Source organism: Tamandua tetradactyla, chromosome 20 (genome assembly GCF_023851605.1).
Source record: "Tamandua tetradactyla isolate mTamTet1 chromosome 20, mTamTet1.pri, whole genome shotgun sequence".
NCBI lineage: Eukaryota > Metazoa > Chordata > Mammalia > Pilosa > Myrmecophagidae > Tamandua > Tamandua tetradactyla.
The window spans coordinates 50455127-50480012 of record NC_135346.1 but is presented as its reverse complement, the minus strand read 5'-3'; the positions used below and the strand labels follow the sequence as shown (position 1 = coordinate 50480012).

At 44.5% G+C, this 24886-nt stretch overlaps 1 protein-coding gene across 1 annotated transcript in view; it reads left to right on the top strand.

Annotated features, from left to right (window-relative positions):
• Positions 1 to 24886, top strand: part of SLIT3 (slit guidance ligand 3) — a 617936-nt gene that overhangs the window by 22282 nt on the left and 570768 nt on the right. The window contains exon 2 of the mRNA XM_077137609.1: positions 23858 to 23929. Coding sequence (XP_076993724.1) covers positions 23858 to 23929 — 72 coding nt within the window. The remainder of the gene's footprint in view (positions 1 to 23857; positions 23930 to 24886) is intronic.

The following is a 24886-nucleotide window of genomic DNA, read 5'->3' as shown; positions in this document are numbered from 1 at the left end:
TGTCCATCAACCTTCTCTTTGGAAACTCTGCCCAACTCCAGCCCTGTCTGTATGTTTAATACATTAACAGTTCTCTAACCTCTTGGGCTGTGTGGGTGCTGGGGTTTTGAAGGACAGCCTTGGGGCCATGTTCCTGCTGTGTCCCCACAGCCCTTGCCAAAGTGAGCTTGGAGGGATTGGTGGCTCATGCAGAGAAGCAGCAAGGCTGAGTTATTCATCTTATATCCTGGCTGTGCATCTGGATGGGTAAGTTCAGTCCTTCCATTCATCCTGGAAAATGATTAGGAAAACTAAGTGATGAGTCTCTTCTCATCCTGGAGCCCCTTTCGTTCTCCCAGGGGCCTTGGGCCTGAGAGAAAGTGGCTGAGGGAAGAATTCTATTTACATCTGTGCACTAAGACTGGAACTTTGTAGTAACAATGGCAGCTGACTTCTACTTTGGCTTTGCATTATGCCAGGTGCTGTGCTAAGGGCCTTTCATTGTTTCATTTAATCCTCACAACAATAGGATGAGGTACAAGTCGAGGCAAAGAGAGGATGAGTATTTGCTTGTGGCCCAACATGTGGCAAATGGTAGGACTGGAATTCAGACCAGTCTGTTTGAGCCACTGCTTTGGTTTCATAACTGTAACACTCTACAGCTTATAGTCTCCTTACTTTTGAGGGCTTGCCAAGGGAAATTTCTGGTTCTAAAGCAGGAGAGTTTACTGATTCCTCCACATGGAAACAATGCAGAAAGGAGGTACAGACGGTCCCTAAATGAAAGGCCCTGACATTTGTCATTTCCGTGGCTGAGTCCCTTTTATGGAGCTGGAATTCTTTGTGTGTGTTCCAAATCCTAATCAACAGGAGAGTTACTGGAACAGTTGTACAGGAAGTTAAGTGCAAGGGAAGACTACAGAACTATAAAAAGGAGGGCCCATTCATTCATTTATTCATTCATTAGACAAAGGTATATACAGTGCATCCATGCACATTTGTGATGCCGCAGCAAGCAAGCTTTTTTTTTTTTTTTGCATGGGCAAGCACTGGGAATCAAACCCAGATCTCCGGCATGGCAGGGGAGAATTCTGCCACTAAGCCACTGTTGCACTGCTCAAACAAGCCATTTTTTACCTCATTTTTTCTTAAAAAAACAAAACAAAACAAAAACCCAATCTCATCACAAGAGGAATGAAAAGTCTGCTTTTTATAAGGGAGCAAAAGCTTATAGAAACCAGTCTCTTCTTCATCTCAGCCCCCAGGGCTTATGCCTAGCACAGGGCCTGCCCATAGTACATGTTCATTCCTTTTTTGCTGAGCCAAACTGGGAGCACAATAATTCCATTTGTAGTTGAAAATGGCAGTGAGGCTGTTGAGTGTAAATTTTACTACCATGGCAACTGTGGAACACAAAGATTATAAATATAAAAATGCAGGCATATTTTTGGCAAGCAGGGTCAGCTGGAGGTAATATGGCACATTGTAGGTGAATGTAAGATTTGAGGGAGAGTGAATTGTTAGTAATGGTTACAAAAGCTCAGATTCCCAACTAGGCTAGGTCCTCTCTCTTCTAGCTGAGAGCATCTAGGCAATTCTTTGGCCCAACTGAATCAAAGGGGATGAAAGGATGAAGTTCAAGTTGGTATAGAACTCCAGGAACCTTTGTTAGATGCTGTCAAGGGAAGATGTGAAGCCAGTACACTTTGCCTCATTCATTTGCAACACCGATCAAATCTTCCGGAAGAAGACTTAGGGGTCTATGGATCTTCTTTGGCTGTCAGCAGACTCACAGGTGGTATCTGGGAAGAAGAAGAAAGAAGACCACAATTTGGCATTTAAGAAAATAGACCTGGGAGAAGATAAAGGAGATTCATCTTTCAGTATTGCTTCATGGACCCTAATGCCTCTTTTAGAAGAAAATGGTTTCTAAAACTGATGTGAATTTTGCACTGCATCCAGTTATTCTCTCCCTACAGTTAGGCTTAGATCACTGTTTTTGGATTAGAAAAGGAAGCTGTTACCCAACCTCCCATTCATCCTACCCATGGACACATAGACGCCATGGGTACGTGTTATCATTTGAATGGGGAAAGCAATGTTAGAATCCAAGAGCTTGTTTTCCTGCAGAGTCCACAGTCCTGCCCACAGCCTGCCTGTAACTTCCCTCTTTCAGATGCAGAATTCAGAGCTATACCCCCTTCTGATGCTTTGTGTGAAACAGCAATACCACAGAAGAGCCTGGCCCTTTGATACTGGGCTAGGTGAACCCCATATGGTAAGGTCTTCTGGCAGCCTCTGGGGTAAGACTGAGTGATTTTATGTAGAGAAGAAAGACTATTGGTTTGCAACTAGCAAGTGTATACTTTTGGCAAGTCACTAAACTGTGTGACCCTCAGTTTCCTTATCTGTAAAATGGGGACGATGATACCTACATCCCAGGGTTCATGTGTAGAACACCTATGCATGTGAAGCACCTATGCACGACCTGCAAGAAAACAACTGCTTGATAATTGATAGCTACTACTATTATGAATAAACCAAACTGCCATTTTTTTTGTTGATTAAATCTGACATTAGGGTGTGCTGACCAGCCTGCTTGAAAAATCCCAGCCAGCTGTAAGTTAGCAGAGGTCAAGCTAGCACCCAGCTGTGCACCATGATACAGAGAGCTAATGTTTATGAATTACTTACTAAATTTAAAAGCACCAAGCTAACCGCTTTACATGTATTATATGTTTAATTTTTGCAGCATCCTTATGATGTTGGCAGTATCATCATACCCATTTTTCAGAAGAGAAAACTCAGGCTTAGAGATGTTAATGGCACACCCAAGATCACCCGACTTGTAGGTTTTTGAACCCAAACAGGCTGAGTCCAGAATCCAGGTATGTGATCAACATCCTGGGTGCAGCCTGCAAGAAAGCTTTCCTTGGGGTCACTTTGGAGGTAGAGCCAGAAGATACCAGTCTCAAGAATTGAGTCATGTTCTGACCCCTCAGTCTTCAAAGTCCTTGTCTTTATCATGAACATCTCCTCATTACTTATAGGATAAAGTCGCCCTTCTTTATTGCTTTTCCAGGCTTGCCTAATCTAGTCCCATCAATGCTGCATTAAGTAGTTCATTTTTCTTTTCATGCATTCCATCAGTGTCCATTAGCCGAACAGCTTTGTGCCATGACTGCTGGTGTTGAAGCTATTTATTGAGTACTTACTAGGCCCCAAGAACTGTACTGGTGGTTTTTACACATTGTCCTGTTTCCTCTTCATACACAGTAGGGCTCATTACAACTTCCTACTCATTACTACTTTAGGGTTGACAAAATAGAGGCATAAGGAGGTGTGATAGGTTCATACATCAGCTTGGCCAGGTGATGGTGCCCTGTTACATTGCTTTAGACTTCAATCATAGTATGTAATATTCATCTATGGCTGATTGCATCTGTGGTTGGCTAAGGGGAGTGCCTTCCACAATGAGCAATATTTAGTTTAATTAGCCGGAGGCTTAAAAGGAGGGGTCAGAAGAAAGAAACAGCTCAGCCCAGGCAATGCAGCTCCGAGCTCAGACATTTGGAGATGCAGAAAGGACTCACCCCAGGGAAATCCATTTGAACCCAGAGGCCTGGAGGAAAGGTCAGCAGATGTCACTCTCTGCTTTCCCAAATTGGTAAATTTGTAACTAAATAAATCCCCTTTATAAAAGTCATTCCATTTCTGGTGTATGCATTCCGGCAGCCTTAGCAAACTAAACAGGAGGTCTCCAAAATTGCAAGTGTCAGAGCCAGGATTCAAGGGCTTGCATCAACTCTAGACCAAGGAGATGTCTTCCTTTTTCCAACTCTTGTAACATTAATCCATTATCTAGACTAGTAGTTCCTAAACATCAGTGGGCCTCAACATCACCTGGAGGGCTTGGTAAAACAGACTGCTGGGACTCTGCCTCCAGGGTTTCTGATTCAGTAGGTTGGGCTGTGGCCCGAGAATGTGCATTTCTAACAAGTACCAGGTGATACTGATGCTGCTGGTCCAGAAACCCCACCTTGGGAACCCTTGTTCTAGTCTGAGCTCTTTGGGGTCAAGGTTCCTGTTTTTGTTATTTTTCCAGCATCACACAGTGGCTGGCACAAAGTAATTTCTTGATATGCATTTGTTACCCTCCACTGTTAACCACGACGTTCACTTATCCTCAATATACCATCGTGTGTTGTTATTTCTCATAGGCTCTGCCATTTAGGTTTTAAGCTCCATGGATTAGGAATTTTACCTTGTACTTCTTAGCACCTTCTGCAGACCCTTGCACACAGTGGGTGTTTTGTAAATAATAACTGGTTGATTGGTTGATTTAAAGACCAATGTAAGTAAGTCTCAAATTGCCAAGCCAATTGAACTTGGGACTATTATCTTGACACAACCTCTGGATGTCTGGAACAGAGCCTGATATGTACCTGGAACTCAGTAGCATTTGTTAAATGGGTAATACCAGACTTGGTGGCTTTATGGCCAATAGCCTAAGGGTTTACCTAATACTTTGAGCCTGGTTCCCACTTGAGAGCTCAGCCTCAAATCATAGGTTGGTAGGTAGAATTTTCTAGTGCTTGGAGTTCACCTTCAGCAATGATTCTCGGCACTATCTGTGCATTGGAATCTCCTAAGGGGCTTTAAAATAATACAGATACCTGATATCTACCCCCACAGATTCTGGTTTAATTGGTCTGGAGCGTGGCCTGGGCATCAAGAATTTTAAAGCTCCCCAGGTAATTCTAATGTGCAGCCAAGGTTGAGAACCACAGATCCAGAGTTCTTGGCTGCAGGATTTTCTCTTCAGCATTTTCAGAGGCTGTCGTGCTTGTGTATAGGCAGGCACACATGTATAGAGAAGGGCGAGAGACTGTGCTTTCCATCTTGAGTGCAGAGTGAGCATCTGTTTCTGACTCTGGGATGAGGATGCAGTGCTTGGAAGTGAAGCTTCAGACAAAAGCTGTGGCCATCCACAGCCCACTGCTGGTCTCCAAATCCTGTGGCTGAACAGGCTCTGTTTCGAGGCTGAAGGCAGGCAGGGATGGGCTGAATGCAGGTGCTGTGGATTTTGTAAGGCCCTTTTGTTCTCTCTAGGTTCAGAAAGGGCAGTCCTTCCAGGGGCTGAGGTGTGGAGCTTAGCATTTGGCACTATGTGGATTGGTGCTGAATTTATTCTTGGCTTTCTTGGTGGAAATGCACACGGCTACTTGAGACCCACAAGCTGGCTGAGAGCAGCCGGAAAGGTCATGACTAGGCCCCCACCCCAGCAGGTTGCTTGACTCAGCACAATCCTGGTGTAATTAAGCATGACAAGAAGAAAAAGGGGAAAGGGCTGGTGCTTACCAGTTGTGCATTCAGCTCCGGTCCTTGGGGACGAGGGTATTCAGAAGTGCCAGCTGTTCTCAATTTTTTTTTGGAGCCAAGGTTTGGCTCACCTACAATCATCTCCATCTCTTTGTCCCTGGGTAGTTGAAGGTTATGCTTCAGTAGACCCTGCTTCAGTAGACCTGCAGGATCCAGTCTCCCAGAGGGATGGTTGAGTGAACGAGTCTCTTTACCTTCCCTTGTCTTCTTTCTTTTCAGAGGCTGTGAGTGTGAGGCATGGTCGCATTAGTACATTTAAATCCGCACTCTGGGCAATAGCACAGGGTAAGGCAGTGCTGGGCATCCCCTAGTTTCCTGGGGCTGCCATAACAAAGTCCCTCAGATTAGTTGACATCAAACAACAGAAATTTGTTGTCTCACAATTAAAAATGCTAGAAGTCCAAAATCAGGTTGTTGATAGGGCCATGCATCCTTCAAAGACCATAGGGAAAAATCTGTTCCATGCCTCTTCTAGCTTCTGGCAGTGGCTTGCCAGCAATTCGTGGCATTCTCCCCCTCTGTCTTCTTTTTTTCTGTCTGTGTCCAAATTCTTCTTCTTATAAGGACATCTGTCATATTGGATTAAGGCTCCACCCTACTCCAGTATGACCTCATTTTTACTTGCCTAATTCCATCTGTAATGACTGTTTTTCCAAATAAGGTCATATTCTGTAGTACTAGGAGTTAGGATTTCAGCATATCTTTGGGGGGTTGCAATCCAATCCATAATCCAGCACTGAAGCAGAGACTGGCATATAAGACTTGGTTTCTTTCCCAACTAAGCTTTTATACTAGGCGAGAAAACATTCAGTCATTATAATGTCTGGCGTCCAATCCAATTACCTACCTGGGCCAGGAGGTAATATAAATGGGTGAATTGGTCTGCCTGTGAAGCTGTAGGGAGTGATGTGGGCTGTGATGAAGTAGGACCCCATTCCTTGCCAAAAGGCATTTTAAAAAACCCTTTTTGCCAGCCAAACAAAACAGGGTCTGTATGGTGGGACTCAGTTGGTGGGCAGCCAATTGTGATACCCACTTCTTGCCACTTTGGGTGGTAAGCATTCAGCTCAAGGGACATGTGCTCCCTCAGGTCTGTATGAGGACCTACAACTCAAAGCTCAGAATGGACTCATGATCCCCTGGAATGTTCTTTTCTGGAGTGGGCTCCATCTACAATGGTTGCTTAAGGAGCTGGCATATACCGAGCCTCAGAGAAAGCTTCCAGAATGGAACTAACCAAGTCCAGCCTTGACCTGGACTAGTGGGTCGGGGTAGTGGTGTATTACATGACTGCAGATGGGACAGGGAAGGAACCTTCAGTGGTTTCGTTCTCCAAATAGGCCATTGAAGGTGGTTTCTGCTTTCTTTAATAGTGTCTTTGGTAGCAAGAGAAGTGAGAGATAGAGAAAAGGAACGAAGTGGGGTCCTGAGCCCTCTCTGGCTTGAGCCTGGCCAGGGCAGAGAAGCTTGATGTTGAGGGCTTGGTGGCTTCCTGCCCTGTATCCATCCAACTTCCTTCTGGTCTCCCTTTGTCCTCATCTGCTGCTTTCACCAGTGCTTTGCTCATTTACCCATAAGTAGATATTCCCAAGGAGGTGGGCGGCCCTGATGGCTTCACTTGTGGTCTCAGCCTCCTGCGCTCTGCCCCATGATGGTACAGTCTGTGTTGCTATTTCTATAGATAAAAAGGCCTATGTCAGCCTCAAGGGTCTTTCCTCTAAGGCTGAAGCAGTATTACAGACTTGGGTTCCGGCAGTGAGAGTGATGAGTCCCTTTCTCTGGTTTGTGAAGCACTGTATAGCTTCTAGTGCTCCCTTGCTTCTGACGTGGTGCTATCTTTATAATCTTCCTCCCAGTATGAACTATCTTCCATTGTTGTTCTCCTTTTAATCATCCATGGACTCGTGTTTTACATGGGGAGTGGTTTGCAATGAGATGGTTCCTGCTTGCCTTCTTCCTAAAACAGTTTTCTCCCCTTGCAGCGCCCCACGTACCAACACCTTGACCCCAAGCCACGTCAGGATAAACAAACCACAGACTGAAATTACAGCCATTTCAGTAGAAAGGAGTCTTTAACTGGGGCTTAAAATAGCCCACGGTCCTAGAATTTGAGGGCTCAAGAGCAAGGTGTAATTGTGGTGTCTTAGTTTGCCAGGGCCGCTGTAACAAATAGTACACAGTAAGTTGTGTTACACAAGTGTTTATTGTCTCTCACTTTTACAGGCTGGAAGTCCGAAATCAAGGTGTTGGAAAGACTGTGCTTTATCTTTGAGTGGGCAGTGTCCTGGTGATAGCCAGCCTCTGTCACGTGGTGATCCCTCTCTTCTAGCTTCTTCCTGTTTCTGCTGATCGCATCAAATTTTCTCTGTTTATAAAACCTCCTGGTAATACAAATTAAGACCCACTCTGTTTCAATTTGGCCTCATCAAAATAGTGTCTTCCAAAATCCTATTCACAAATGAGACCACCTTTCACTAATAACATCTTCAAAAGCCCGATGTACAGATGGGTTCACACCCATGGGAATGCAAGATGGAGATTTGACTGTGTCTTTTGTGGGCTACATAATTCAATCCCCAACATGTAGGAATGAGTTTGGGGACCCCATCCCAAGATGACTGAGCAGGGGCCGTGGGCTGGGAGTGAAGCAGGTGTCAGGGTTGCAGGTCTGAGCTGGAGCCCCCACAACTCATTTGAAGTTTTCCTCTTGGATCTCTTTCACAATGAAAGAGTGAATGACATAGCAATAGAAATATGTGGGCTCTGCCCCTCCATCTGGAATGCTCACCTGCTCACTTGCTCCCCTAAACACTATTCCCTCGAAAAGTCTCCTGAATACTAGTGATGGTCAGGGCCAGCATGTTGCTGAATGCCTGGGTCACTCGACAGCATGTTGCTAACGGTGCCATTTGTATCCTGTGCACTTGAACAATGTTTCCTGGAGTTGAGCAGATAGCCTACTAGGTAATAGAGAAAAGAGCTACTGGGTACTCATGGGTTAGACCTCGTTCTACCCACTTGGTGTATATAAACTTGCTTAATCTGTGACCCAACTTAATGGATGCGGATGCACAGAAAGTTTTATAACTTCCCCAGAGTCACCTTGCTTCCTTGGTCTACCAAGTGGCAGAGAAGGCGTCAGCCTGAGCCCAGGCCCCACTCTCTCACCCATTATGTTTCATTGACCACTTTGCTGTGGTCGTGGTTGCTAGTCCTCTTGTTATTGGGATTATTGCCATTTCCTTGTCTTCAACCCTGCTACATGATATAATCTCTTCGAATAGGGGTCAGCAAACTTTTTCTGTAAAGTCTGTAAAGGGGGCAGATAGTGACTATTTTAGACTCTGTAGGCCATCTTTTAGGCTCTGCCAGTGGAGTGCAAAAGCAGCTGTAGGCATTATGTAAATGGATGAGTGTGTCGGTGTTCCAGTAGAACTGTATTTATGGACAGAAATTTGAATTTCACATAATTATTATGTGCCATGAGATATTCTTCTCGTGATTTTTTTTTCTATCATTCAGAGTGTAAAAAGCATTCTTAGCTTGTAGTCCATACAGAACAGGCCGTGAGCTGGGTTTGAGCAGCAGGCTGTAGTTTGCTGACCCCTTGTCCTCAAGTGCAGGGATATGGAGGGTTATGTATTTATTTTAATCTGTGCCTTCCCGGGATTTATCTTGGTCTTGGCACTCAGTCTCCTTCTATAACTGCCAAATGGAATAATTGATTGGAGGCTCTCTCAGCTATGCTAGATGACTCAGGGATAGTTTTGATTTGAGAAGGGTAAGTAAAAAGTTTCCCTTTCTCAAAGCAAGGGATGGAAATTCAATCTTTTGTCTCATGGCTGAGAGAGGGCAGGAGCCTCTTTCTTGTGGGTCTTTGTAGAAGTTTGTAGGATAATGAAGAGCCTTTTCTTTTTTTCCCTGAGTAAAATAAAGAGATTTATTTTTCACAAATAGACCTAGAGAACATGATTCATAATAGGAAACAGATTTTCCTCTTCAAGATAAATGGAATGTCCCCACCTCGCAAACTGAGAAGAGAATTGTTTCCTCTCTACAAAGGAAACAAATTGGATTCTCGAAGGAATAATCAGAGAAGTTTTTTAAATTGTCATAATAAGCAAGATAAGGTTTCATGGATGATGAAAGGGAGGTTTGCTTTCTTTGGGACAGGCAGGACTGGTTGGAGAATTGGATGGGCCCTTCTCCCTCCCTGCTTCGTTGCTGTCCCTTTGCATTTTATCAGTGCCACGTGGGGGAGTGGCTGCCTCCTGATCACACCTGGCGGGTGCAGCCCCAGTCCACTCTGACTATAAAGTCATCCTCTTCCTTTCCAGCACTTCTTCCCCAGCACACCACTGAAGTGGGTCCCCTTCTTCAGCCAAGCTTCCTGCTGGCTGTAGTTCACTTTGATCCTTGGGAGATGGACACTGCAGATGGACACTCTGCCTGAGCAAAGATGTGTGCTCGGAACGAGCCTGGTGGGTACAGGGGACGGGGACCTGACTGCAAGGCTGACCTGTGTGAGCTGCATTTCTAAATGGCCAGGACCCTAAGCTGAGGCCTCCTGCCTTGGTGGAGGTGGTGAACCAATGGTGGGTTGTGGAGACGAAATATCTGAACCCAGTCAGCATCTACTATGCGTTTAGCCAAGGGCTGTTGTGCGTGGATGACACGAGTTGGTATATAAATAAGAGTGGTTAGGGAGAGGGAGGAACTGCAGTTATTTATCCCAAAGCTTCAACTCCTTGCTCTTGCTAGGCCCCAGAGGCGCACAGAGGGGAATCCCATAGAACAACAGCCCTCAAGTTGTTCACAAGCTAATAGAGGAGACAGAAGAGACTAACTGGGAACCTTCAGTTCCCTGCGGGCTGTAGAAGCAAAGAGCAAGGAACCCAGGGCTCCCAGGTCTGCCCTCCAGAATCATCAGTCTGTGGCTGGTATTTAGAAGAAGTGTGAACTGGGCAAATTTCTTAACCTCTCCAAACCTGTTTCCTTGCTGTCAAACAGGATATAACAATAGTGTCCACCTCACAGGATTGCTGTGATGATTCAAAAGAGATGAACTCACCAACATAGCCAAACTTCTATTATTGTTGTCATTATTTTCCAGCAGTAGTAGTTACCTACATTTGTTTGATGCATTTTAAATTTATAAAGCCCTTTCTCTTACCTCATTTGATCATCACAGAAGCCCTCTGAGATCCAGACAGGGCCGTGGGCCCATCTTGCAGATGAAAAGGCAGTTTGCTCTGAACCATGTGGCTAGTAAGTCATGGAACTGGGAGCCGAATGTTGCAGCTGCTGGGCTGGTTCTGATCAAAATCTGTGCCATTATGCCTTCTTGTAGGAGAGTGGGGCCACGTGTGTCAGCACCATGGGTGATGCCCAGTTCTTTAAAAGTATTCTCTGCACTCAAAGAGCTTATAATCTAGTTGGAATCTGAAGATGCTTGGTCTAATCAGTGATGAGTCCACATACAAGTGGCAGCCACTTTTCCTGTTTGCAGCAAAGGAAAGCAGGCCAGAAATCAGCTAGCCAGGAGTCTTTTATGGTGCCTGGGATGACACTCAGAATTTTCCTGCGCTTAAACCTGCAAAGACCTGTCTCTGATTTCCTGTGTGTCGCTCAGCAAATTCCCTCCATGTGTGAAATGAGCAGTGAAGCCAACTTTCTGGTGGGGATAGTGTTAGCTCTAAGTTGCATCACATTTTCCCCCCGCCTCTCCGCCTTCACAACAGACCTTAGCATTATTCTGTGATTACTCCACATCATCCTTCCCAAATGTGCATCAAATTAAAGAGTTATTAGGGCATGGCAGGACATGTTTATTGGGAAGAATTTCCTTTTAAGTCACAGCTCAGCCTGAACTCACTTTATTAATGTTTTTACAAAGTATGTAGTCAGTTCCAATGCAATCCATGTTTATATTCCTGCAGCAATCATTGCATTCCACAGGCGGCTCCTTCCTGTTTTGTTAATGCGATTACTGCACCTATATTAAAAGTTAATAGCGTGTGTGCCCCAAGACTGATCAGGCTTGGAGATGTGCACCGTTTAGAGAGTGACATAACCATATCGTGTCCTGCAAATGGCCATAGGCTTCAGAGTGGTCTGCGACCCAAGTGGACTTGCAAACAGGGCAATGGTGGGCAACCAGGCCGTTCGGGAGTATTTCCTTTTGTCATTCACCTCTATTGTGGGTGTCTTGCAGCTCTAGTTAGGATGACCATTTGTCTTGATTTTCCCAGGACAGCCCCAATTTCTGTCTGTTTTCCTGGAGTAATTATTAATGGCATCCCTTTGACTTACAAAAATATTTGAGTCTGGATGATAAATTATATGGTCACTCTACTTCTAATTGGTGCCCAGACTTACTGCTGTAAATGAAATACTGACATTGACTTTGAAACTCAGGCGTCATCAATGAAGGGCAAATTCATAAAACTACAGATGAAGAGCTCAAGTTCAGATCATTCAGTCATTCAGCAAACTTTTCTTTGTGCCTCCTGTGTGCCAGACATTGTGCTGAACCCTGGGGATTCAAACATAAATATAATGTGGCCTTAGCTCCCATGTAGTTGGAGCTTATCAGTTTAACTAAAATTTTGGGTATTTTACTAAAATTCTCTGATCGATCATTTCAAATTGCCTTTCACCTATAAGGACTCTGAATTTATTTCTTGCAAGTTAATTGGCTAAGTTCTTGGACACTAACACCTTACTACCTGGATATAAATGCCAATTTGACACTTATCCTCTTGTGACTATAGATAAGTGTTTTAGTCTCCCTGTGCCTTTGCTTGCTCATTCATAAAATGGAAATACTAATAGCTTATACCTCATAGTCTGGTTATGAGAATTAAAAGAGGCACTATGTGTGCCGTGTTTGATACATAGTGAACATTCAATAAGTGTTAGCTCTTGCATAATAATTAGTCATTCAGCAGATATTTATTTAGATCCTACTGAAGGCTGGCTGCAAAATTGGTTCCTCCTTTGACTAATAGGTGGCTTTCTTAAAGGAAACGTCATTTAAGAATATGTGTTTTAATAGGATTCAAAGCCAATATGGCCCTTGGGATTCACCGGTCCATTCCCCTCCTTTTACAAACTGGGGAGGTAGTTTTCCCAAGGTCATGTTATGAGTTAGAGACAGAGTCTACAGAAGGATCAAAGAAGCATAATTTCTAGGCCAGTGTTTGCCACTCTGCCGTATTGCCATACGTATTAGTCAACGTAGGCTCGGTTATGCTGTGGAATTAAATGTTCCCTTCTATCGTAGTCTAGTGCAGTTGACCAAGGTAGTGATGGATGCAAAAATGCTAAAATCACAGTGAGGACCAGACTAAACACATCTGCAGGTCAGAATTGGCCCACAGGCTACTAGTTTGCAAGCTGTACTCCACTGCCTTCAGCAAAGAGCTAGTTATGCCTCATGCATATCCTTTCCTGCTGGAGCCTGCAGTGAAAAGAGCAGGACAAGGGCAGGGAGCCTCCTGTTGCTATGGGAGAAAGAGTGGAGGGCTCACACCCAGCCCTCTTCCTGCAGGACCCTCACCACCACCGCGCCTTGGCCATCGTGTTGCCCCTCTGCTTGGCCTTTTCCTCTCTCTGCATTTAGCTGACTGCACAGGGCTGGCTGCAAGCTTTTGCAGGTGTAAAGTTATGTATGCAAGAGTATTGCCAAGTCAAAAATTTAGCCCAGGGAGCCTTAGCTCCCAAATAACCGAGGTAGTGTGAAGCCAGTTTTTAAAATCAAATTCAGTCATTTCTTTCCTGAATGCATGCATGTGTTTTTAACCTTGTATGTAGTTATGTAACTGATGAGAATGAAGTGCAAAAAATCAGAGAATAATTGAATGATGTTCTCGTTATGCGAGGCAGGAGAGGTGCAGCACAAGATGGGAGATCTATGAAGGATATTTACAGGGAAACATGTCTGTCCATGACCTTGGTGGGTTGGTAGCTTAACGGTTCTTGAACACATGCTGTTTTCTCTATTCCATCCAGGTAGGCAGATGGATGGCATTAGGTCCTTTGGGCTGGAGAGAGGAAACCGAGAAAGAAAAACCTCCATTATTAGGGCAGCCAATCTCTGTAGCTCCTTTGGGCTCATCAAAGGGCATCTTCCTCTTGTCAGATTTCCAGAGTCTTGAGTGGCTTTAGCTCTGCCAGGTAACTTTAGCTATGGAAGAAATTTTATTTCTATTGGAAAACTTATTTGAAAGTTTTATGGAGGCTGTGGGGAGTGCATGAGTAATGCATATTTACTGTGGAAAACATTGAAAATACTGATAAGCAAATGTAAACTGCTCTAAAACCCTCTGCCCCACCATACAGAAAACTAGTGTAAGTTTTTCTACGTGGCTCCAGAGGGCTTTACCTTGCCTGAGCTGTCTGGGAGGAAGTGTGGGGAATATAATCTGTGGTCTTGGCTCCCACAGACTTTCACACTCCTTGGGGAGACAAGGCAAACACACAGGAAACAGGCAGCAACACATGAGGTGGAAGGAAACGTGATGAAAGACCAAAATGACTTGTGCAGAAGCTAAATGACCCCACAATTCAGAAGTTCAGAGAAGGGAGTAATCAGCGTGGGATGGGATGGGATGGGTGGGAAAGGTTTCAGAGAGGAGAGAGGACTTGATGGAGCTGGAAATAGGGGTGGGACTTGGAGGGAGAAGGACTGTGGTGGGCTTAAGAGGCCAGCGGATAGCAGGAAACCGTGAGTCTATGGAGTGCCTGCCGTGGAGCCTGGACCTGCTGTTGCTCTATAGCTGTCCGTGGAGGGAAAGAAGGAAGAATTAAGTGAAGCAAACTGAGGACAGAGAGGACACACACTGGCTGCAGAGCTGCTGAGCTATGGAATGACACTGGCATTTTGGGGAAGTGAGTCTGATTGTAGGGGGCTTGGGAAAGAGGCTGAGGGCTATCAAATCAGTCATCTCCCTGCTTTTAACTTGTTAGATGGGGGCTTTGGTTTCTTGCTGGGTACCCTCAGTTCCTTGCCACATGGATCTTACTAACCTGGCTGCTTACTTCATGATAGCCAGGAAGGAAGACAGTCTCTTGACAAATGAGAGTTCTAATCTTATGTGATCACACAAGTGACAGCTCATTACCTTTGCCATATTGTATTGGTTAGAAGCAAGTCTCAAGATTCTGTCCACGCTCAGGAGAGGGGATCACACAAAGGGGTTAATACCAAGAGATTTGGATCATGGAAGCCACCTTAGAGTTGGGTTGCCACACCTGCGGAGAGAATGAAACTTCTTGAAAGCAGAAAACTTCTTTTTTCATTCAATGCTCTGTACTTAGTCACAAGCATAGCACAAGGTCCAGAATAGGTGTTTAATAAAGGCTTGTTGAAGGAAAGAAGGATGGGAGGATGGGAGGATGAATGGATGGATCTCTTCCTCTGCAGCATCTTCTACCAGCCAAATAAATCATCCTCAGGCAATGCCTTTGGGCTTTTGCACATGCTGTGTCTTTTACCTGGAATCCTTTTACCCTCTCTCATCTATTCCTGTCAGCCCAGCTATGGCCAAGTCACTCCTGAGGTCTCAATTTAAAAAAACACCTCTTTCTGGAAGCCTTTCCTGATTCCGTCCCACTTATTTAGGTACTCTTCCTCCATACTCGCCATGAGCTTTGGTTGATACCTCTGGTGTAGTATAGAGCAGGAATCTGTAAACTAGAGACCAAATCCAGCCTTGAGCCTATTTTTGTAAATAAGGTTTTATTAACATTCAGCCACACCCATTCATTTACGTATTGACTTTGGCTGCTTTCATTGTAGTTTACAACAGAGTTCTGTGGTTGCAACAGAGACAGTATGATCTGCAAAGCCTAAAATATTTACTGTCTGACCCTCTAAAGAAAACGTTTGTCAACCTCTGGCATAGAGTGTTGATCACTCTTTATGGTACTTCCCATTTATTTATTTCTACCCCATTAAACCATGAGTTCCTTACGAGCAGGGACCATTGCGATATTGTTCACAGCTTTGTTCTCAGCATTTAACACAGCACTTTAAATCCACTGGTCAGGACGGGTTTGTTGAATGAACTAGTGAATGTGTGAATGAATTATGCGGTAGCCAGGGCCCCAACAGAAAACAGATGGAAACTCAAATTATTTAGGGTTATTCAAGAAGAGTTGATTTACAGAGGTGCTACTTCAGAAGCATGGGGTACACGAGGCGTACTGTTGAACCCAGCATTACTGCGATGGAGCTGTTACTGTGTCTAACCCAGAAGATATGAGAGGAGGCAAAGTGTTCTGGAACCAGGAGAGAGAAAGAGTTGTGAAGAGAAGGCCACCTTGAGAGGAGTTGGGACCTTCTGTGGAGAAACTAGCTAACAGTGGGCAAGCCCACAGGGAAGGGACCAGGAGAATGGACCTGTGTCCATTCTGCTCCCTGACCTTGGCCCTGGCTCAGCTCACAGGAAAGTGAGAGGACCCCGGAACCAGCCCCCCCCCCCCGGTGTGATTGTTCAGGCCAGCCTTCCCTGGAAAAGGAGAGGAGGGCCGACAACCGAAATTGAGGCCAAAGCCGCATCCCCCAACATGCTGTGGTTTGGTTGGAACCTCTTCAGTGCTGGTGGCAGATGGAGTCAGGCTGGGTAGGAGGCTTCTTGATTGTGGTCCCATTTCTACCGTCCCTCCGAAGCGTTTCCCACTTCATCTATAGGCTTGAAAGTGCCTCCATCCCACCATTGGAAGACTTGTTCAAGGGCTTCCTAACCTTGTCCTCGGACCCTTCCTGTCACCGTGATTCACACCATCACCCCTGCTGTCACTGTACCACCCAGTGCACTTCCTCCTCACCTCCTGCACGAGGTCGTCTCACTGTGGTACTGCCCTGAGTGCTCTCCCTAGTCTCTGATTGGACTGACATTATGATTTTGGATAATTTTACATTGTTCTTTAATTCTCACCACTCTTAATCCATCTCCTCTGCTAGACTCCTAAAGATGGAGCATATTCTTTTTTTTTTTTTTTTTAACCCATTTACTTCTGGGCCCTCCAAACATGAAAATTATAGACCTCAAAATTGACAGGAGTGTTTAGGTCATGTAGTCCAGGTTCCTAGCCCTCCTAAATGTCCCCTGTGCATCGTGTTCAACATGAGTTGACTACCACTCTCTGCTTGCATACCCCAGTAATAAGGGACCACTACCTGGTAAGGCAGCCCTTACAAATCCACCTTCCTTTGAGTCCCTGTCTTCTTTCCCGTAACCTAAAAGTGGAAACTCTTTATATACTTGTTGCCTGGGAGGTGCTGATGCTGGTTTCTCTATGTAACCTTCACCATCACAGATAAACATCTTTTTTGCAGCCAATCCTAACCCACACCTTTGCATCCTCTCCCTACCAATTGTTGGCTGCAGGTGAAAAAAGAACCACTCCAAATGCTGTTTGGAAAGGACCCTCTCACTATACATTCTCTTTTGAGCCTCAGGATAATCCTACAGAGCTGGTATTCTTTGTTGTATTTAACAAAAGTGAAAACACCACCATCAGCAAGGGCTCGATAAAATTAAGTGACTTCCCAAAAGTCTCACAGCTAAGAAAGGAAGAAGCCAGGACTCAAAACCATAGCTGGGTTTTGAATTGAAGCCCTTTTCTCTGGGGTTGGTTTCTTACTCCTTCCCCTCCTAGATGAGCCACAGCAAAAAGAAAATTTTTGCAGGCATGCTGCAGAATGAACAAAAAGAGTGGTGTGACTATACATGTGTCAAGATAGGAACAGTGGCCTGCCCTAGAAAATGTCATTTTTGTTTCATTTTTTTTCCTTGTGTTGCTCTGAATTCTTCTTCCCGACCCACCCAGGGTGTCAAACAGATGTGAAAATGCCACAGAGCTCCAAATCACAGCACTGGTCTGTGATTCACCAATTGGGATGGGGAAACATAAGGCAGATCACCATGGTGATGCCTGTTTATGAAGGCAACATGGCGGGCAGTGGTCACGTGGTGGGAACCAGACATGAGTCGAGACACCAAGAAAACACTTCCTCTTGAGTTTGCAGAAGAGTTCAGCATGCCCACTAGCTCTGACCTCATTGGGAGATGTGTTAGGAAGTGCACCATCTTTGGCTGGAATCAAGAGCAGTTTTTTGCATTCTTCCAGACATGGGAAATACTATTCTTTCTGTTCTACTCTATTTATTTACTCATGTACTCTTTTTGTTATTGTTGTTCATTTAAACATTATTTGTTCATTTAAACAAATAATGCAGTAGAAAATTCTTAAACTCTGGAGCTAGATGGGCAACATGATGTGATGGTTAAAAACATTATTCAGGTTCAAATCCTCAGCTTGCCACTTACTAAATTATGTGACCTCAAGGCAAGTCTTTTATTTTTTAATTATTAATTTAAAAAAATTTAACAAACGTAATAAAACATTAACATAGATAATCAGTAATTTAAAATATCATCACTTAGTTGCATATTCATCATTTCTTAGAACATTTGCATCCATTTAGAAAAAGAAATAAAAAGACAATAGAACAAGAAATAAAACGAAAACAGAAAAAAAAAAGATTATACCTACCATCTCCCTTACCCCTAGCTTTCACTGATTACTAGCATTTCAAACTAAGTTTATTTTAACATTTGTTCCCCCTATTATTTATTTTTATTCCATATGTTCTACTCGTCTGTTGACAAGGTAGATAAAAAGAGCATTAGGGGGGGCCACGGTGGCTCAGCAGGCAAGAATGCTTGCCCGCCATGCCAGAGGACCCGGGTTCGATTCTCGGTGCCTGCCCATGTAAAATAAAAATAAAATAAAAAAGAGCATCAGACATAAGGTTTTCACAATCACACAATCACGTTGTGAAAGTTATATCATTATTCAATCATCCTCAAGAAACATGGCTACTGGAACACAGCTCCACATTTTCAGGCAGTTCCCTCCAGCTTCTCCATTACTTCTTGAATAACAAGTTGATATCTACTCAATGCGTAAGAATAACCTCCAGGATAACCTCTCGATTCTGTTTGGAATCTCTCAGCCATTGACACTTTGTCTCATTTCACTCTTCCCCCTTTTGGTCAAGAAGGTTTTCTCAATCCCGTGATGCTGAGTCTGAGCTCATTCTAGGAATTCTGTCCCACGTAGGGCAAGTCTTTCATTGGTAAAATCGTCTAGACTTCTAAGCCAGGATGAGGGGTGAGAGAGACTGAACTTCAACTTCCTTATCTGAAAAACGTGAAAATAATAGTACCTGGTACATGTGATTGCTGTCTGGATTAGAGATATTGACCATCAATTCCTAAGCACACTGCCTGGTGCATAGTAGAGACCCAACAAATATCAACTCTTATTAAGGGTGACCTACAGTGTTTTTATTTATTGTAGGAAGGTAATAATACCTATCTTTCAGAACTGCTGCAAAGAGAAGACAAAAAATTATCTAGGATGGCTCCTAGATAATTGCATTTGTCAGTATAGATAACTGCTGTAACAAATATCCCCCAAAGTGCCAGCAGTTTCAGGGTCATTTCTTATTCATGTGTAAGTCTGGTGTGGGTCAAGGAGGAGGTGGGGCTCAGGTGTCTCTGTTCCACACAGTCATTCAGGAACTCAGGCTCTTTCCATCTAGGAGCTCTGCCATCCTTGGAATCCTCCACTAGATCTAGTGAATCCAGCCCAGGATAAGGGAAGAGAAAGAGTGTGTAGGATTGTGCAGTTTTAGGATCAAGCCTGTCCTTGTAATGTGGGTGCGAACTCAGTCATATGGTGTACCAGTCTGAAAGAATGTATGTACCCTAGAAAAGCCATGTTTTAATCCTAATCCCATTTTGTAAAGGCAGCCATTTCTTCTAATCCCTATTCAGTACTGTATGTTTGAAACTGTAATTAGATCATCTCCCTGGAGATTTCACTCAGTCAAGAGCGGTTGTTAAACTGGATTAAGTAGAGATATGTCTCCACCCATTCAGGTGGGTCTTGATAGTTTATTGGAATCCTATAAAAGAGGAAACATTTTGGAGAAAGTGAGAGATTTGGAGACAGCAGAGAATGCTGCAGCACTGCAAAGCAGAGAGTCCATCAGCCAGAGCTTTGGAGATGAAGAAGGAAAACGCCTCCTGGGGAGCTTCATGCAACAGGAAGCCAGGAGAGAAAGCTAGCAGATGACACTGTGTTTGCCATGTGCCCTTCCAGCCAAACGAAAAACCCTGACTATGTTTGCCATGTACCTTCTCACTTGAGAGAGAAGACTTGAACTTCATTAGCCTTCTTGAACCAAGGTATCTTTCCCTGGATGCCTTAGATTGGACATCTCTATAGACTTGCTTTAGTTGGGATATTTTCTCCGCCTTAGAACTGTAAACTAGCAACTTCTTCAAGTCCCCTTTTTAAAAGCCGTTCCATTTCTGATATATTGCATTCTGGCAGCTAGCAAACTAGAACACATGGTCACACCTACCTGCCAAGGAGACTGAGGAATGTGGTCTGTGTGTGAGCACAGGAGAAAGGAGAAACAGTTTGGTGGACACCTCATCAGTCTCTGCTGACTGTTCAGTGGATGCCACGCACTATGGTGATTAGTGTTGCAACATCATGGCGACTCCTGTGGGATCCTAAGCCTGCTTGGAGGAATGGGCTTCCCTAACTCTGCAATCTCTACTCCTCAGAGCCTGAGAGGAGGGCCCATTCTCACCTCATCCCCAGGCTGACTTTGACTCCTGTGAGCCCCCCACCTTGACCATAATGACATGGATGGAGACAGGATTGGGGGACTCAGGGGTTACAGGCAAGTCTCAGAAAGGAAGTGCCATTGAGAACCAGCTGGACAGAGCCCCACTGTTAAAGGTAAATTGAAGAATGTAGGAAGATTTCTCTTCCTTCCCTTTCCACTTGCCTATTGTTGCAAAAGAAAGTGACTCAAAACTTAGCAGCTTGGATGTAAAACAGAATAGAAAACCCAGAAAATAAAGAAAGAAAAAAGAACAACAATTAAAAAAACTTTGTGACTTAGAGAACAGCAGTCATTTTATTATCTCTCACAGTTCACATGGGTCAGGATTTCAAGAGTGGCACAGCTGGATGGTTCTGGCTCAGAGTCGCTCGTAAGACCAAAGCCAGATGGTGGCGGAGGCAGGGGTCTTGAAGGTGTCGGCATTTATATGCTCGTATAATTCTACTTATAGGCTGGAAAGACTTAAACAGCTGGGGCTGGAACAACTGGAGCTCCTCAGGCATTTTCTCTCTGTGTCTGTGATCTACAGTCTCTTTACCTGGTCCCCCAGCATAGAGACTTCTGGAAGCCACTCTTCTCATCTTCTCACATGGCAGCTCCAGTACAGTCACTCACTGCCTCTACTAACCTAGCCTTAGCAGTTCTCCAGCATCCCTCTTGCCATAGTTCTGTTTGCCCAAGCAGACACAAGGGCTGGCCCAGGTTCAAGGGAAAGGAGAATAGACACCCTACTTGATGGCAGGTATGCTAAAGAAATTGTAGACACTTCCCCTCACCACATTTAGATGCTTTAATTGGACCCCCCTCATGGGATTGCCCCATATGGGTCATACTGAGTAATGATGGTTCAGAATTCGTACTAGACTGAGATAAACTAATTCCCTCAGGGACCAGAGCCAGAGGTTGAGAAAACTTTTCAAAGAAAACTTCTCAAAGGAGCTGGGATGATGGGGTCTGGGGAAGAGACATTAATTAATTCCCATTTTCAGCCAGGCATGTTTTCATCCCAGGCTTTGTGATCTGTAAGCAGGAGAGGGTCTCCTAAAACTGGGAGGCTCAGAGAAATTAAATAAATTACTCAACTTTGCACAGCTGACTTTGGAGGCAGGAGGGCGGGCAAGAAATCTAAACCCAGAACCTGTGTCATCTCAAAGCCTGTGTGCTCCCCCAGCTTGTTCCTTTGCAGTGTGTATGAACTACAGCTTCCTCATGTGATCTCCCAGCATGGAGACTTCTGGTAGCCAGAGGGGTGCAGGGTTAGGAGGGGAGCAGAGCTGAGTTCCAAGGGAGAGCCTCTCCCTCCTGTCTGGCCCCCTGCATCCCTGTCTCTGCACCCAGGTACCATGCAAATAGGTGTCATAGAAATGCTGCGATGGAGAGGCAGTGCCAGGGAGCCACTCTTGGAATTGTCACTATATTTGCTGGCCACAAAACACACCCTCTTTTCCCCAGCAGGATGATTGCACACCATCGGGGAGTCTCTGGAGAACACTGAAGGCTGGGGGGCAGGGCAGCAGGCTGTCTGGGTCCCCCCAAATTTCAGAGTGGCAGTGAGGGGTGCTGTTCACTCATTACAGTGAACATAGTTGCCATAATTTATTTAACAAGTATGGGGTAAGCACTGTGTATGCATTATCTCATTGAACCCTTGTGAAAATGCAGAGGTCGAGATGACTGCCCTCACTTTAGAGGAGGAGAAACTGAGCTTCAAAGATGAAGTGAACTGCCCTTAGGTGACTGAGTGAGGGACAGGACAGGGATTCAAACCCGGTAGTGCTGGCGCCTGAAGCTCAGGCTCCAAACACTGCCTTTATGCTCCCCTTCTCCCCACAAGTCCTAAGGGTTTCAGCAGCATACTTTGTGATCCTTTACATAATAAATATTAATTGAAAATATCGGTGCTGCAACCACTAGCACAAGCCGCTGAGATACCATGCTGTGTTCTGGTAATTAAACTCTTGGTTGCATTGTCATATTCGCAGTTGTTAAGTCCCCAAACATCCATTCCAATTCAGATGGGAGGTGAGAAAACTTGGGATAATTTGGAGCATGCACAGATTTCTATCTGTGCTCTGGTTTCCAATCATTGATGAAAACTTTCTCTTTATTTGCCTGTGTAACTCTTATTCTTCCTTTGCCAGCACTCGAATTTATCTGAGAAGTCTAAATACTACCTCTCTCCATGGCAGGCTAGTTAAGAAAATAGCACCTTTTATCGCTATTTTAGGGAGTGGAAAACTGGATGAGGAAGGGAGGTGGGTACCCAGGTGAGGTTAGGTGAGGACTCGCTTGATCTTTATTTAGTATTATTTTTGATATCAGAACAGAAACGCCTCCCCAAATTTGATTTTTCCTTATACAAAAAGCTAGAATCTGAAAATTGTTTCTGTGTTCACTCTACGCAGCTGTATAAATCACAAGTCTTTTTGAGACACAATTGTAGGATGGCAACTTCAGAATCTGATAGGAAAATCAAAGAAGTAATGAACACTTAGATGGGGATATATCCGTAGCCAAATAGGCTTTTGGTATATAGTGTTCTGTGGGAAAGCAAAGTCAATTTACATATACCTTGTTGAAACACAAGTGGGCAAAAATCCAGTAACAAGAATTAACTGTGTGACATCCATTATTAAGAACTGTGACATGTTATTCATGGTTTTTGCTTCCAGGCTTCTTAAATAATTTTAGTGAACACAGAGTATTTATACAGTTGTTTTCTGGTTCATCCTTGACCTGGCTTTTCCCTAATCCTGGTTCCCTAATTCCCTGATCCATTGGTGCTCCCCCACCCCAACTCCAGTACTGCTCTAAGGCTGTAAGTTGATTCATGACAGTTTCATCTCGGAGGGACATTTATCAGGAGCCTGACCCTACGAGTTGAGGCAGGAAAAATCCATATAGCTGTCCTTCCCTAATGGATGAGATTAGCAAGTTTACCCTGCCTTGTGCCAGGCACATACTCCACTATGTTGGGCTATAGAGTTAAATGAGATACGGTCTTGGCTTTCAGGGAGTTTATAGTCTCGCTGGAAAATACACAAGTATCTGGCTAGGCACCAAAATCAGTCAGATTCCTTTGGTTCCAAGCAACAGAAAATTCAACTCAAATTTGTTTAAGCAGAAATATATGGGATGGGATGGATGGGTTCACATAACTGTGAAGTCCAGAGGCTCAGGCTCCCAGTATGGGTGGATCCAAATGTTTATATGATATCATCAGGAATCAAATATCTTTTCATCTTTTGGCTGTGGTTTCCTCTTCATTGGCTTTATTATCATGCATGCTTTTTCTTCCCGGTAGCAAGATGGTTTCTGGAAATCCCGAATAGTTTAGCAATCCCAGTGGAGCTAGAGCTATTTTGTGAGTTTGAGTCATGTCTCCATTTGACAAACAATCACTGCAGTCAAAGGGATGGAAGGTGCTTATAAGCCTGGCCTGCATCAGGTGCCTAACCCCTGGATTGGAAAGAGAAAGTCAGCCCCATTTGTACCGCATGATCTGAGAGTTGGGGTGGGGGCTCCCAAAGGAAAATTTGTGACCTGAAGCACGGGCAACAGAAGCCAGCAGTTAAATATAAGTGCTGCTACCTACAGAATGAAAAGCTTATTCCATACAATGTCCTTAAGTTCGTTGGGGAATGCTCAGGGGGTGCCATTAATCATTGGAATTGCCTTTTGCTGGACAAGCAACGTCCCTCCCATCCAAGCCAGTCTGGGTTGAAAAGAACATAAGTCTAACCTGCAAAAGTCTGACCTGAGTTTGTTCTCTTGCAGTGACCTGGACCGAAATAATATCACCAGGATCACCAAGATGGACTTTGCTGGGCTCAAGAACCTCCGAGTCTTGTAAGTATCAGATGGCTCTGCAGAGCATTTTCATTCTCAGCTCCTCAGCCTTGTGAAAATGCTCCATTGCTCTGATTTCACACCCTCTTCCCCTGGGCAACAGGAATTCACCATTCCACAGCAGAAGGCCCTTCATTAGTGTCCCCAGGTCTCACAGGTTCCTCATCCTGTGTCTGGAGGCTGCTGGCTGGACTAAACTGATGGAAGGAGTCAATTCCAGTGACAGGGAAAGCAGAAGGCTATAAAGGGATAAATCAACATGCCCGGCCTCCAGGATGACAGCTATGTCAGGATGACTAACCATGCTTCCCTTCCATGGAGATTATAATTTCTTCTCCAGCCTGTGCATTAAAAGAGCAATCAGAATGAAAGTTATTTATCTTGCTACTTAATGGAGAGGAGGGAGGAGGGAGCAAGAGAGTCAGACAGGGTCAGAGGCCTTGCTGAACACCCACAGCTGTGCAGACAGGTAGCACAATTGAGATGGCCATTGGTAGGAGAGGAGAGCAGGGAGGATCAGGTTTCTTTGCTAAATAGTAAATGCTTTCAGCCATTCTTAAATCTGTGTGTCATAATAAGCTGTCCAAAGTACCCATCTGTTGAAAAGTCCAGGACATACAGAGGTACAAGAAAAGACCAAATGGATCTTTTTTTCTTCTTGACCTAGTGGTTGATTTTGACACGTAACTGTGGCTGCAGACCTGAAGGTGATCTGGCCCATATGGCCGTTGCCTTGGTAGTTTGTTGTGTCTGGAATTTTGGCTGGCAGTCCTTTACTAGAAGTACCATCTAAAGATGTGGCAGCTGAAGTCATCACCCACCCCCTGCTTTTTTTCTTTTTTGCTATTAGGCTTATGTAATGGAATGAACATTGCAGTAAGGACAGGAAATGCGGGGTTCTGATCCTGCCCAGAATTAACTTCCAATATGACTTTAGGCCAATCTATACCTTTTTTT